This window comes from Chenopodium quinoa, unplaced genomic scaffold, assembly GCF_001683475.1.
Source record: "Chenopodium quinoa cultivar QQ74 unplaced genomic scaffold, ASM168347v1, whole genome shotgun sequence".
Lineage (NCBI taxonomy): Eukaryota > Viridiplantae > Streptophyta > Magnoliopsida > Caryophyllales > Amaranthaceae > Chenopodium > Chenopodium quinoa.
The window spans coordinates 3,227,485-3,243,666 of record NW_018742630.1 but is presented as its reverse complement, the minus strand read 5'-3'; the positions used below and the strand labels follow the sequence as shown (position 1 = coordinate 3,243,666).

Below are 16,182 nucleotides of genomic sequence, written 5' to 3'. Positions count from 1 at the left end.
CAACTATGAGAGGGATAGGGATGAACTAGGAAAAATGATAGTACACGCCGAACAACCTTTTCTTTTCTCGGAAAGTGACGCATTCAACACCTACATTAACAAAGCACTACAACCCCAACATAAAAGAATCTCTAGGAAAACCGTTCGTTCCGCCGCAATGAAAAATTTCCTAGAGTACAAAGTCCGGTTACAAGCCGAATTGAGTAACCTTAACTGTAGAGTATCTTTAACAGCCGATTCTTGGGATAGTGGTTATAAATATCACTATTTATGTGTGACTTTCCATTGGGTAGATGATCAATGGATGTTACAAAAAAGAATAATACATTTCAAAATGCTGGAATACCCACACACCGGCATTAACATTGCTCACCATTTAATGCAAGCAATAGACGAATACAACCTTCGAGATAAAATGATGTCTATGACTTTTGATAATGCAACCTCTATGACATACACAACTAATCTTATCAAACAAAACTTAACCGATGTACTATTAGACGGTGAAGCTCTTCATACTAGATGTGTTTGCCATGTACTTAACTTATGTGTACATGATGGAGTTCGGGCAATTGGCCCATACTACAGCAAAATCAGAGATGCTATTATGTCTATTAATAGCTCTAACATGACATACCAAGAATGGAAGAGTTTTCTAAAACAACAAAAGATAAGGGTAATAAAAATTAGAACCGATTGCCCAACTAGGTGGAATTCCACCTATGACATGTTAAAAAAGGCAATTGAGTACAAGGGCCCGTTAACATTATTTTACAACCAAAAATTTCCACAAAATGCTTTGTATGATGATGATTGGAATAACTGTGAAAGATATATGCAATTTTTACAGTTATTATATAACATGACGTATTGTTTTTCTACTGTTTACAATCCTTGTGCTAAAAACTTTCTTTCTAATGCATGCTTACTCGCCCAACTTTTCGCTGATCATCGTCATCAAAGTGATTATGATCAGTATCTTCCAGCAATGGAAAAAAAGTGGCATAAATATTATAGTGAGATTCCTTTGATTTATATTTTTGCTTCCATATTAGATCCTAGGCAAAAGTATGAAAACACATTTATGTTAGTTGACATTTACTTTCAATGCATGTTTCTTGACGATGATGTAGAAAACTATAAGACTAATGTGAAGGATCAGTTTTTTGCTTTATATAGAGTCTATGAAGCCAAATATGGCACCGTTCCTCGCTCAGGGCCTTCCCAACCATCCAAAAACGTAAGTAAGAAGGCCAAACATTTATTTTCACAAGCTACTAACTTGATTTCAAGGTTTTCAGGTGATTCATCAATCAGGAGAACGCAAAGCGACGTCTCGGAGTTGCAGATGTACCTGAGTTACGACTTCACCAAAGGCATGGACGACGATGAGATAAACAGCCTCGACCTCCTTGCATGGTGGAAACAACAAAGCTCGAAGCATCCAACTTTGGCGGCAATGGCACGAGACATTCTTGCTATCCAAGTTTCCTCCGTCGCCTCCGAACGAGCTTTCAGCGCATCCGGAAGGGTTTTAGACGATAGAAGAACAAGTCTAAAACCCGAAACACTAGAAATGTGCGTGTGTTTCAAAGATTGGTTGGATGCGGAAAATCGCTCACAAGACCGTTCTTACGACCACAACGACAACGAAGAAGGAACCTCCGCTTCCGGTTCGGGTTCGGCTAGTTCCCAATCTATGCAACTAGCCGATGACCTTGAAGGCGAAGGCGAAGACGAAGACGAAGACGAAGACGAGCAAGAAGAAGGAGAAGAAGAATAGACAATTATTGTATATTGTACGATTTTAAAAATATCAATTTTATCATTTTCCAATTTTTGTTTAATACCATCATTGTATGATTTTTATCATTGTTATCATTGTACAATTTTCTCAACTCAAGTAATAATAATATAAAGTACGCATTATTCACATCCAAAGTCCAATTTGCCTTTTTTCCCCGTTTTGTTACAATTTGTAAATTCATATTAAAAAAAATAAAATTATACCAATTACTAATAAATCATAAACATTAAATTTTAAAGTAATAGTATAAAGTAAATATATAAATATAAATATTGAATATACAAATTATAAAACATAAATATTCAACTTATAATTATAAAATTCATAACTTAATAACTTATAACTTATAAGTTATAACCTTATAAAACTTATAATTATATTTTTATAACTTATATACATTATAAACTTATTAATTTATAATGTTGTCATATATAAAAAAAAAAAAAAAAAAATTATTTGAAAACTGCACCAGCCCGCTGCCAGCCCGCAGGCCGGCACGTGGCCGGCACGGCACGAGCCCGCCAGGCACGAGGGTCGTGTCGTGCCGTGGGCTGGCCTGTGAAAATGGCCGGCACGGCACGACACGAAATCATGGGCCCGCCGGCACGACCGGCACGGCACGAACCAGCCCGTGGCCCGCTAGGCACGGCCCGCGGCGGCACGGCCCGTCACGGTGCCCAGGTTTAATCTAACATATATGCACGAAACACTATAGATTATGGATTCCGAGATTGTTTTGGAAAGCATGGTATTGGTATATGGTTGTAAATTTCACACTAGATCAGTTATTTAAATTTTTTAAGATGGTACCAAAATCTTATATCAAGCCTTATTTAAATCATTTGTCAATTATGACTATTTGGTCTATCTCTACGTCATAATAATATAGGACAGTAATTTAGAGACAAAAGCAATAAAAAGATAATCGACATTTTTTCTTATTACCTATTTAAAAAGTTAATTTAAAAATAAACATATTTCTCAAAGAACAATCATAGAAAAAGGAGAGGATTTAGGGGTGAGAAAATTAAAAGGTTGTATTCTCTAAAATGGGGGATCTATTGATGTTCTTTGATTCATTTTGATAAAAGCATAAACATTTTGTTTCTTGAACTAGCCGCAAAAACTTGCTCCTGGAATAATAATTTAGTTACAAGAATATGCCGAAGGATAAAAGGAAATGTGAAGAAAAAAAATAGCTTAAATGTAATTGACTAGCTAGAACAAAAGCTTGCTGCTAAATAGATTGGAATGTTACAAAAGAGGGAAAGAAAAATTGCTGGTCTTTCATCAGGGGATGGAAATGTTGCTTCCACTATACTTTCCGGTTCACCTTCAGGTATGGCAAAGCGCCGATCACATTGTCATAATCACTCCGATCAACTTGAACCTGAGCATTAATTCAGAGAGAAGAGAGACAGATTTAAGCACAAAGCAAAAGAAATCAGCAACTGAATTTTTATACTAGAGTACGGAGTGGAGTATTAAATAATTAGAGTAAGTGTTGGGAAAATTACTAGTTTCAGCAACTCGGCAAGAGAGAACCAAAATCAACATTCCATGAAGGCATGAATATATGTTGTACAAGACAGACTCACAATAACTAGCGTGAATTTTACTTTTTTCGAGGGGTACGAGTATCTTATACAACTCACAATAAATTTGCGAGACTGTATTATTTAATCTGAAAAATCCACTTTATTGTTGAATTTTTTTTTAACTAGTTTCAACAACACAGCATGGAATTTGTAGATGGAAAGATATCCCAAGTCCTTAACAGCTACAGTAAATTTTGTCAAGAGATACAACCTTGGAAACAATGAATAATGATGATTAATGTAGAGGACAAATATCAAAGTAAGACATTTTCAAAGAGCCAAAGTGATCATTCCTCAGGTATAGAAATCAGTTGATAATTTTTATCCCTACCCAAGTTGATATCATCTTGTTTAAAAAAAAATAAAAAAATTGATATCTCATTCTTTCATTCAAACCTATATGGTTCGAGGTACAAATAGTTGTAATGGTAATGAATAATATAATCTTGCGGTAACCTTACATGAAGCATATAAATGTCCATTATAAGGGGTCACAAGGAAAAAAAAAAAAAAAACGTCATCTTTCTTCAGTCATTCTATACCAAACTCCATGGTAATGAAGACATAATTTCCTACTCCTTTGTGTTAGTGCAATGTATCATTACCATTTCCCTACCTCCTAGGAAGCAAGTCTCAAATAGTTAAGGTCCTTCAGACCTTAACTCTTTATCAAGCTTTAACTTATGCACACACTTAACCTTCAAGCTAAATTTTCCCCCAAAGAAAAAATATATATAAAAAAAAAGGGTATATCAACTTGAAAAGGCCACCAAGATAATTAGCTCTCTGTTATCCCATGTAAGACTCGAAAACTGAGCATCAGTTATACACAGAAAGTCATTATAAATTAGTACTCCTATCTCTCTTCGCTCAGCTTCTAAGCAGCAAGCATACAAAACTACAAAAGGGTCACAAATAATGAAACACGGCCATCATTTCTTGCTCTTGAGCTAAACTGACTGCTTTCGACGCACCCTAGTTGCATAAAGCTTTAGCACAACAGTGATGCAAAATTCACTACACATCCAACTTAGCATAGTTTAATAAACTTGCGAGTACCTAGAGCACTAAGCACACCCGGATGTAAAATGGACATGCTCCCAGTATAGAGGTCATATTATGTTCATATAAGCCATAATTCAAGTTCCATAACAGTAACCAACCACAATTTCAGACCATATGAGTACCAGAGAACCAATTTCAACTAGAGTACTTACATTTCAGATACCCATGATACAAAATTGTCAAAATGTATCTTAATAAAGTAATAAGAGAGAGATGAATACCAATTTGGAGAGACGGTTCTTCCTCTTAGTGTTCTTCTTAGCAAGAAGATGCTGTTTCCCAGCTCGCCTCCTCACAATCTTCCCTTTTCCAGTCACCCTAAATCTCTTCGCTGAGGCCTACACCAAAAATAAACACAAATTTAATCAATTGAACAAGAAATCAACCACCCCAAATCACCCAATACCCCAAATTCCAGAAAAGTAATTCAAAATTCACCAAACAAAACACAAAACTAATGAATTAAAAAGAACCCCACTGCCCCAAATCACCCAATAAACCAAACCCAGAAAAATTAATCAAAAGAGAGAAAGAATTGACCTTGTGGGTCTTCATCTTGTACCCTTTAGCAGCGAAAACAGTGAAAGAAGTAGACACAGAAGAATCGACGGTGGAGATTCTCTTATTCTGGAGGATAATGGGTTGAAGCATAGAAGATGAAATGCTGTGGGAAGAGGAGAGGTTGAGAGTGCTCTTAAAGTGTTTGTTGAAATGCGTAAGAGAAATGCCTTGAGCAGCAGAGCATCGAGTAGGGGAAGAAGAGAGAGATGGGGTTTTGAGTGAGAGAATTGTTGTTGTTGTTGCGGAAGCCATTGCCATTATCGTTGTGCCAATCTCAGTTGTTTAGAGGAGAGAGAAAGTGAGAGAGTTTGAGGTTGAAGAGAGTAATGGAGGTGGAGGTTGAGGTTGTGGTTACAGGATAGATTGATGATATGTGATGATATGATGATGCTTACGTGTTAATTGTCTGTCCACGTCATATGTTGGGAAAAAAAAACAATATACGAAAATTCAAACTAGGCCCTTGATTAATTGAAGTTGAACTGCATTGAAGAATTGATTTGAATTGAAACGAATGAAGCCGAGTGGTTTAAAAAAAAAATGAATGAAGTGGAGTTGAGCTGAACTAAATAATTTTTTTTTTTTGAATGGAATAGGGAGGGGTGATTTCATCTAAACTAATGGTATCGCTTCTGAATTGCTCCTGAATAATGTTAGATGTCTTTGCATCGTTGCTGACGGAGCTTCATTGATGTATAGTCGTAAAAGTGATAAAACTTGATTTGCCATTAAATTCTGCAAATTTGAAAGACAAATCTTCTAAATCTGCATCCCTATACCAATACACCCGCAATTCCACAAATTTGCAAGATGAATCTTCCAAATTTGTATCCTTGCACACACGAAAAACAAACAAACAAACAATATTAAACACCTTACCATTAGGGAACTGACTAAACCCTACATGAAGGGAGTGACTATAACCAATATACTGTTGGTGATCTTTATTGGCTAAAAAAATTAAATTGAAGAAAAATTAGGGCTTACCATCGATAAAAATCGATGACAGCCCCTAAGTTTTACTATGGTGGCTAGGTTTCAAGAGAGAGAACATAAAATTTTTTAGGGGTTTTTCAATGTATTCATTAAATGGAATTAACTAAACAAAACTTTAATTATATTGATTGTAGTTGAAATAAACTAAACTGAATAAAATTGAAATGAATTTAACGAAACTAAAATAAATTGAATTGGACATTTTAAAGATAAGTCCAAAAGAACAACCCACAATTTTTGACACATTTTATTAATACAGAGACACTACAGTGTGAAAAGTTTATTAGTGAATGCAAGCCCATACAAAAACTATAAAGAGGGGAAAATAAAACTTATTGCATGTTGTTGTTGAAACTAAATTACATGTATTATCATTTTATCATAGCAAAAATGACTACTCCCTTTGTCCTTTAAAAGTTGTCCCACACCTCAACTTTCACTTTATTAAATGAGGCATTCCAAATGGCTAGTGATGAGCCACGTTTGGGGTGTCTAACAGGGGTGAGAATGTCATTTTGCTTGTAAATATAGAAATGTCTCATTGGGCTATCAAATATACAAAATACACTCTCAATGATTTTTTTTTTTAAAAAAAACACTCCTTTGGAGTATCAATGGTACTGAACTACGAAATACACTCTCAGTGGTAATGGTCTTCCGTAATTTTTTTCTACCTTTCGCACGTAGATTCATATCTGACAAAAAAGAGTGAGGCCATACCACCTTTTTTACTCTTCCTATTTCTCTATTCCTTGTACCTTCATTATTTTTTTTAAAGTTGTTAGGCAAGGGTTGTGTAGCTTACAACCTTCAACAATACTTCCTTTTATTAAGATTAGGACAAAGTTTTACACATGGTATGGTAAAATATGCACATGAGTATAGATATAGAAAGAGGACAAGTGGAAAAAACATACAATAAAAGTGCAAATTAAGGGCCCCCCACAACACTATGTGAGACAATCTTTAAGGGATAAAAGAAATACTTAGCAGTTTATGATTTCATTATAAGAAGGTTTCCATTACAAGAAGAAAGCTACATATAGATAGCTCAAAGTAGAGTTTAGCATAAATTATGTACCGATGACATAATATGACCACTAATTAGTACATTTTTAAATTAAAACCGTAGAAATGTATGTAACTCTTATAAACAGCCCTTAAAGCTACATATACATGACCGTATTTTAATTGTGTGCCTAAAATTCTTGTTGCAGGCAATCATTTAATGCCATTTCATTATCTTTGATTTACTAGTGCATATTAGCGTTTACTTCGTACTTGTTAGGTTAATCAGGAATACACTCATTTAGCTTAATAAGTTAAGAGGTGGTGAAATCTAGAATTTTTTGTGTTTTTGTGGGTGGTATTTTTATAATAAGAAGGAAAAAAAAAAGGATGATTAGTTCTAAATAGTGTCTTATTATATAATACACTTGAAAGTAATTAAACACCAAAAATCAAAATCCAGAATATAAAAAAAATCAGTTGAGTTGAATGCAGATGGGTTTTTGTGTTGAGTGACGATCAAGTTTTATACAAGTAAATAAAGTCTATTTCAAACCCCCGTCTTAAACTTTGAAAAAATTAATTTATAAATTCATACTTCAAATCTAAACATGAAGCACAAAACAAGGGAAAAAAAAGAGAAAATTAGTGAAAAAGATTAGAAAATATATCAGAAAAATATGAGAAACTTGTAGAGATGAACGCAAAAGCAAAAAAAAAAAAGAAAAAAAAATAGAAACATAACTAGATAAAAAAAAAATTAAGCCCAATAAAAAAATTTCAAAAACAAAAAACTCAATTTATTTTTTACGTTGTTAATTGATGATGATATTTTATGTCAAATATCTGCGTGATGAAATTAAGGAGTGTGCCCTTAGAGTGTGAGAAAATCATTAAATTACAGTTGATAAATTAGAGACAGATGAAAGAGTAGAGAGGAAGGGAATCAATTTGTTAATTTGTTTTTGGACTGGATAATTGCGGATGTTAACATGCATAGGGATCTTAGGAGGGTTTAATCGTTTAATAAAAGGTGGATAAGGCGGTTGAGAGTTGACCCATAAATAATATAACTAAATTAAGATGGAGTATATTATGACTTTGGTATGTAACATGGACAAGATCAAGATTTGACTGCATTCCGCTCTCGTTGGAATCTAGCCAAAATTAGACAGAGCTTCATTCTCACTTTGTGCGTGTGTTTTTTTCATTATCTCAAATTGATTTCTTGCATTTTGGTTTGAGCTGTTAGGTTGATCACAGGGAAACTCCACTGTGAATGTACTTCTCTAGTTGCCCACTTTTCATGGTTTTCAATGTTTTCTTTGTCTATTTCATATCATTTACATATCATAAAGCATCAATGTCATATTTAGACTTTAGCAAGTTAGTTATTATTACCAAAAAATTGGCAAATTCTCTGCATGCTTAGTACAAATATTTTTTGCTTGATTGATTTCATATTATTTATATTATTGCACATAAACTATTAATTAACCTGGGCTTAGTTTAGAATTAACATATCTACAAGTTGTGGGTTCATATGTATTCTAAGTGCTTGTTTAAAGAGTAGATTATTACATGTAACTATTAATTAGTTAACAATTTACATAAATCTATTTACGAATTAACAATTTACATAAAACGATTTACAAATAATGGATTATATAATGGATTATTATATAAAATTATTTATGAATTTAAAAAATTAAATGATTTATTCAACAAATATATTATTATTTTGTCATAATACCTCCAAAATATAATGAATTTTGTTTATATATAAATGTACACCGAGCTAGACTATAATATTAATCAAGCTTTCTCTAATCTTTTATATACTCCTTTTAAAAACCTTGACACGGTACAGAAGTGTCATTTGCATCATTTTGTTCAGGTATATTCGTATTATTTTTAAATTAAAAAATTATATATATTTATTAATATTTATTTTTAATTATAAATCTATTAATATTGTATAAAAATTTACAACTTCACTAATTACTCCGTATTTTAATTAATATCAATTTATTTGTTTTTTGTAAAAAGTTCCTGATAACCTCAACATCCTCTATGCCCTTCAAGGTTAAAATTTACCATGTACCCCTGAAAACTTTTAAATGCACCGTATACTCCTAAGGTTTGTAATAAAAAAAATTGCACCAAATTCTCCTAGACTCATAACAAATGTTAATTATGTTAATTGAGACCCCCTAAACATCAAATTCTATTAAATTATTACAGTATTATGCTACTGTAATGTTAAACCATTTAATTATCAAGTAAACACAATTAATAAATCAATTTCTAACACCCAAAAGTTGGATTTAGAATGATCGATGGAGTTCAAATTTTGATTTAATTTAAGCTTTTAGGTGATTTTACTGCATAAATATAAAGTACGAAAAGGGAGTCAGTGTGTGGGCATGATTTTATTTTGATAAATCAATGATATGTGCATTTGTTAGATGAGCAGGGTATTTGGTACACTTTTTTTACAAACTTCAGAGGTATAAGGTACATTTGAAAGTTTTGAGGGGTACACAGTGCAATTTTTAAAACCTCGGGGATGCACGGAACAATCCCCCTTCCCCTCCTTTTGGTTAGAATATCATATCCATATATTCCACAAAGTATATCAATTATTTGACAATGTATTGCTAGTTTTCATTGCCATTTCTTTAGGTTATTTGGACAGTGATGTACCTTCAATGATATGGTAAAAAAGATTATTTACCTGAGACATAACATTTAGAAAATTTTCACTTTTGCTACCACTCAAACACCCCTATTCACTTTTTCTACCTATCTATTTTTTTTTTTTTGTTACCGCCTTAAATTTCACTACCACTTAACGGAATATGTTAGGGTTCCGTTAAAACTATTCAAAAAATAATTTTTTTTTAAAATTTAAAAAATCAAAATAAAAAAACCCAGCCACCCTCAACTGCCCAACCCTCTTACGTCAGCCACCCTCCCTCTCCCCCTCGTCGACGACCAGCGCCCAAAGCTTCGGTCGGCGTCGTCGACCCCACCCTACTCCCTTTCCTTCACCTACGCAACCCACCCCCCTCCCTTTTCCCCTTCTTGCTGCCCCGACCCCCACCCCGAACCGAAAACCACCCCCCTCCCCATTCCCCCCACCAGAATCGACCCCCCTCCCTTTCCCCTACCCTTTTCGGCCACACCTTACCCTAAACCACCACCTCGAAATAAACCACCATAAGAGAAACCCTAAAACCTGTTTAGGGTTAGAGGTGCCGGTTTTTTTTGGGGGGGGGGAGGAGAGGGGGGTCAATTCCGGTGGGGGAATAGGGAAGGGGGCCGATTCCGGTGGCCTGGGACGAATGGGGAGGGGGGTGGTTTCTGGATCGGGGTGGGGGTCGGGGCAGCAAGAAGGGGAAAATGGAGGGGGATGGGCTGCGTAAGTGGGGGAAAGGGAGGAGGTGGGGTCGTCGGCGCCGACCACCGGAGGGGGGGTGGCTGATGGGGAGGGGGCTGGGCTTTTTTAATTTATTTTATTTTTTTGGGTGGCTTGGTTTTTTATTTATTTAAATTTTTTTTTTGGTGGGATGACGGTGAGGCAATTAGGGTGGCTGAGGAGGGAGGGGTGGTCGGAAGGTGACAGTGAGGGTGGTTGGATCTCACTAACGGAAAAAATAATTGAAAGTGTTAAATGGTAGTAAAATTTAAATTATGTGATTTTAGGTGATAGCAAAATAAAATAAAATTTTTGTAACACCCCAATAATTCTCTCTTTAAAGACCTATAAACACCTTTAATAATCTGCAAGAGAATTACTGACATGCTACCGCCACGTGTTCAAACCTTAAGGCTAGTTCATAATTTAGCAGCGGAAAACTAACTCAGTTATAAATAAGTTTCCAAAACTAACAATCAAAACCAATTTTAGTCTTACAAGCTGGAACTATTACGACCCTTATTCAAACCCAAATAAAAGTAGTAAATAAATCAAATCAGAGTTAAAATAAATCCAACTTAAGAGTTGTAATAAACTGTGAAAATATCCAACACTCCACTCAAAATCCCACCACCTTGATGCAAGTTCTGATTGTGTAAAAACCTGTGATTAGTCTACTCCTCAATATTACAAGTGTAAAAATTGGATCATTACAGGGTCATTGAAAGGCGAAGGCCATGACCAAGAAAAGACACACAAAAGCACGCAGTCAGCAACGTTGAGTTTATACAAGCTACGAAATATAACAAAGAATCCCTAACATGCTATTAAAATTAATCAGCACACACAATCTAATTATTGACTCAAACACACACGCCTCTCAGCTATTAACATTACTAAGACCTCACTAATTACTAACAATAATTCGTTTCATTCATTGGTTGGATTAAGCAATAGACCAGCCTGTCTCCTCATGCTCCGATTCGGAACATCAATAAAAGAAAAACCCTATGCCTCCTTTCGGAAACATTAACAAACATCCAATGGCAGACGGGCGCGACTCCGTGGCCATAGGTAGTATGAGATCTCATCTAACTCCTTATAATTTAAAGAAAAACAATTGTAAAAAAGAGACTCGTAGATCAGACGACCTCTAGAAAGTACACGGCTAATACCCCGTGAACCCCAACCCCTGATTGTCAATACTATAGATGTGAACAACTCCAGAGTTTTATTGCTCATCCTTCTTGCACTTTACGTGATTTACCAGTTTAAACTTGGTGATGGCTCAATGCAAAATAATACAACCAATCATACATCAATCATTTAAACAATTCAAATTTCTAATTCAATTCTTGATTTATTAGTGACAAACAATATTTATTGTTGAATCCTTTAACTACCTCGGTGTATAAACACCTTAAGTGCATAAGGCACCTCAATCCTCAACCTCGTCTTATAAGACTTTAATTCTCCCTTTACTCAATCCACTTCAATAATCATGAACGAGTAATACAATAATTCATTCCACATATTCACGTACCTTTGCCTCTAAGCTCATCTTGCAAGTTAATGCATAAATAATGCTTACAAGATAAATTAATACGCAATGCTCATACATGAAACAAAACCAATCATCACATTATTCACCAATCAAACTAACTACCATACAATTCCAACCAATCCACAAGTTTCCTAACATGATTCTAAGTCTTCCAAGTCCTTAAACATGCTTCTAGAGTCAAGGTTTTCGTATCCTTGTACGTACCTTGAGTAAACGAGTTGGTTGGCCACTTTAGGAACTAAAAATCGCCTTCTACAAAGTCCTCTCCTAAACCAAACAATAATAATTCAATCAATACCCAAGCAATATAATTTTCAGCAATATTAACTTACTTTAAAACCTCCAAAATTTAATTAAACAACACTTTAAAACCTTCCCTTTTACTAGAATTAAAAGCTTATGTATAGTTCTTTATGTTCCCTTCATAAAAACTTAAAATACATCTTCAATATGAAATTACAGCATGTTTTAGCTACTAACCAAATCTGAAAATTTAGTTTATATGCATCCTTTGCAAATTTAACAACCCATACTTGTAATAATGGAATAATAGCTTAAATATACACGTAGAAACATTAAAACCTATTATTTTTATACCAAAACAATAAAATTTAGATTACAAAAATCTTGAAATTTAATTTAAACTTCAAATTTGATACTTAAAAAAAAAAAAAAAAAAAAAAAAAAAAAAAACTATTAACATACATTAATCATAATGGTCATATAATGTATTGAAAACTCTAAGAAACATGATTTAGAATGCTTTAATTCCCCAAATCTTTATTTTTAATAATCTGAAAATTTATTTATCACATTAAACCTTCGTTAAAAATTTGAAACTGCCCGAAAATCATATTTAGAGGCTGAAGTTGGCCCAAAAATCTAAAACGTCGTTTACACATGAAAAACATCATTTTTTTGCAAAAATCGGATTAGTTATAAACTAAACGTGATTAAAACGTGATTAAGAGAAATTAAGAACGGAAATCAGAAGTTGATTATGAAAAACTGAAAACTTGTTTTTGAATTAAACATCATCATGATCATAGTAGAATCACAATATAATCATGCTTTAATTGAATAACTTTAGCAACACGTTTTTGAACCCTAAAAGGCTAAAACCATGTGAATTAAGCTTTAAACCCTAATTTTCTTAACTAAACAAATCTTAAATTTTAATGCATAATTTAAACATGATAAAACTTATAAAGTTATAATCTTTTGGGATAATTAAACATCATTAACCCATAAAAATAACAATTCAAAACAAAACTTAATCAAGATTATAACTTGAAATAATTTGATCAAAAAGGAAGGAAAGAAGGAAGGAGAGAGAAGAGGGCGAACTGGTGGTCGTGGGGTGTTGCGGGTGACGCTGCGGTGGCGGGGCAGCGGCGGACAGGTGGTGGTGGTGCTCGGCAGCAGTGTGTTCAACAACTTTCTCTTTTTTTTTTTAGGTTGAAGCGTGAATAAGGAGAAGAAGAAGGAAAGGCATGTAGTAGCAGCAATTCAACGTAGGATTTGGGAGTGAGAAATTGGAAAATTTTAGATGGGTTTAACCAATAAGAAGTGGGGTTTTTGGATTTCCCTAGTTCTAATAAAACTAGGATTAAAACTTGGGCTTAAAGCTAGTGGGTTTTAGGTAAAAGAATGGGCTTAGTAATTTATGGGTTGGAATTGCATATTAATGCATGATTAAAATGTGGGTAGGGAAATAATTTAATGAAATAGTTTTATTTGCTTTATAAACATTAAATTTATTTGCTTAAATCATAGTAAAATAAATTATGTAAATAAATAACCATAATTAAATATTCACAAAAATATGTTAAAATATAATTTTAAATTTCACAAAATTACCGGGGATTACAATTTTAGATAGGTAGCAAAAGTGAAATAGGGGTGTTTGAGTAGTATCAAAAGTGAAAATTTCCTAAGATTTATTCTAAGGTCAAAACCTTTAGCAAATTCCAATAACATAAAACTTTAGAGAGCTTGGGAAAGAGATCGGTCAAGTACTCAAGATAATAGCTGAGTTATGCATATGAATTTAGATAACAGGTAGGGATGTCAGTGGGGCAGGTCAAGTAGGAGACCCGCGATGAATCCCGGTTTGGCGGTTGATGGGGCAGGGATGGGGATAAAAATCATACCCGCCAAAAGTGATAGGGCGGGGGTGGATTTTAGGTTGTACCCGCCCCATCCCCGCTCCGCCCCACCCGCCTTGCTTCGTACCCGCCCCATCCCCACTCCATACCTATCTATATATATTTTTTTTTTAAAAAAATACACTTTCATAATCCCAATTATGGGCGATTTATTTCTAATAACCCCAACTAATGTTTATTATCTAATAATCCCAACTATGTTATGCGTTTGCCTCCAATAATCCCAACTAGTCAACACTAAATCAATGACCTGTTATACCAGGTAACCATGACATGTGTTAATATGTGAATAACCCAAAAATAAAAAAAAAATAAAAAACAAAAAATTTCCCGAGCCACCTTCCCACCACCACCAAACCCTACCCCTCCCCTTACCTCGCCGAAAACCGGCCGGCCACCCCCTTAACCACCAAAAATCGGCCGACCAGCCCTTTACCACCCCACCTGACCCACCCTCGACTCCCAAAACCACCCACACGGCCCACCCCGACCCCAAAAATCACCAAAATCCCAGCCACCCTCTCTCCCACCCCCTAACCTCACCGGAGCCCTAACCCCAACCCTCAATCTCGCCGGAAATACGCCGGCCAACACCGAAAATGGCTGGTCGGCCTTTACGAGCCATCCTCGACCCCCGAAACCGCCCAACCAACCCTCCCCGTCCCCCAAAACCACCTTAAAGGCTGCAATTTTTAGCGAGCCCAACTTGAAATCGATCACCTTAAAGGTCGTACAGGCGTGGATTAGGTCTGGAGGTTGAAGGTGAGGTCGGAGTTGAGCATTCAGTGGTGATGTGTGATGAACGCTGGAGAATTGGTGGCGGAGAAAGCGTGAGGGCTTGGTTTTCATGGGTTGGGTTGGTGGTTTTAGGATTCGGAGAGGGCTAGCTGGATGGTTTCGAGGGTCGGGGACGGGTGGTTGAGGACGGCTGGCGGTTTTCGGTGGGTAAGGGAAGGTTGGCCAGCCGCTTTCCGGTGAAATTAATGGTTGGGGTTAGGGTTCCGGTGAGATTGAGGGTTGGGGCTGGGATTTTGATTTTGTTTAATTTTTAAATTTTTGTTATGAAATATCAGGTGGATGCCAAATTGCCAATTATCCTTCTTGTATCTAGGGTTTATTGTTATCCTATATTATATGTATATATACCCTATTATATGGAATAAAGATACACAAATTAATTCTCTCTCAAACTTTCATGTTTCTCCCTATTTCACAACATGTTATCAGCATCAAACTCTACCCAATTGAATTAGGTTAATCTACTATGAGAATCAGGTACGTTTTAAATGAGTATTATACTATTATTTTATGTTTAGCATTGTGGTCACAATAATGTGAAGTTATATATCGTTTGATTTGGTTTGCAAAATATTTCAATAGCATTATCTATACTAGCTTCATATTATTTGCCACTTCAATTGACGAATGGAATTAAGTTGCTGCTCCATCCCTTATATTTGCCCTATCGATTAATCAAATTTTGCCTTATATTAATTAGAAAAGGTCAACTACAAAGCATTGATTTCCCATGATGGAAATTTGATGTGGAATCTGAAAGTGGAAGTGCCTTCGACAAGAGTTTTATAAATTGGTTGTATTATTATTATAATGGATTGTTATTGTTAACTAAGCATACAAGGTGAAGGAATTTGTTTAGTGTGTTCAACAATGGGTTGGCGATCAAAATTCATAAGAAAATTTTTTGGGATCTGATCGAGCCGAATTATATTTGACAAGTCAAACCATAACTCTACGTAATCAATCCAATTGTAATTAAAGGTACACATATACTATACTATATTATGTTATTATTGATTTATATATAATTAGCATGAATATTTTGAATAATCATTACTCCCAACAATTCATATTAGACTAAACAAGTACAGTACAACTACAACTCCAAGTCTATTATTTTTGTGCCCTACTGACTGTTGTAATTATATATTGTTTTGTTAACTTTGAATCAATGCCATCGATGCTCTTATCATGAT

The 16,182-nt window shown here is 34.8% G+C and overlaps 1 protein-coding gene across 1 annotated transcript; it reads right to left on the bottom strand.

Moving 5' to 3' along the window:
- Nucleotides 1-2,826: 2,826 nt before the first annotated feature.
- Nucleotides 2,827-5,394, bottom strand: LOC110721895 (50S ribosomal protein L35, chloroplastic). Its single transcript, XM_021901123.1, has 3 exons — nucleotides 5,011-5,394; nucleotides 4,692-4,808; nucleotides 2,827-3,197 (listed from the first exon to the last, which is right to left on the bottom strand). The coding sequence occupies exons 1-3, from the start codon at nucleotides 5,287-5,289 to the stop codon at nucleotides 3,123-3,125; spliced, it is 471 nt and encodes a 156-aa protein (XP_021756815.1). The 5' UTR covers nucleotides 5,290-5,394; the 3' UTR covers nucleotides 2,827-3,122.
- Nucleotides 5,395-16,182: the final 10,788 nt, after the last annotated feature.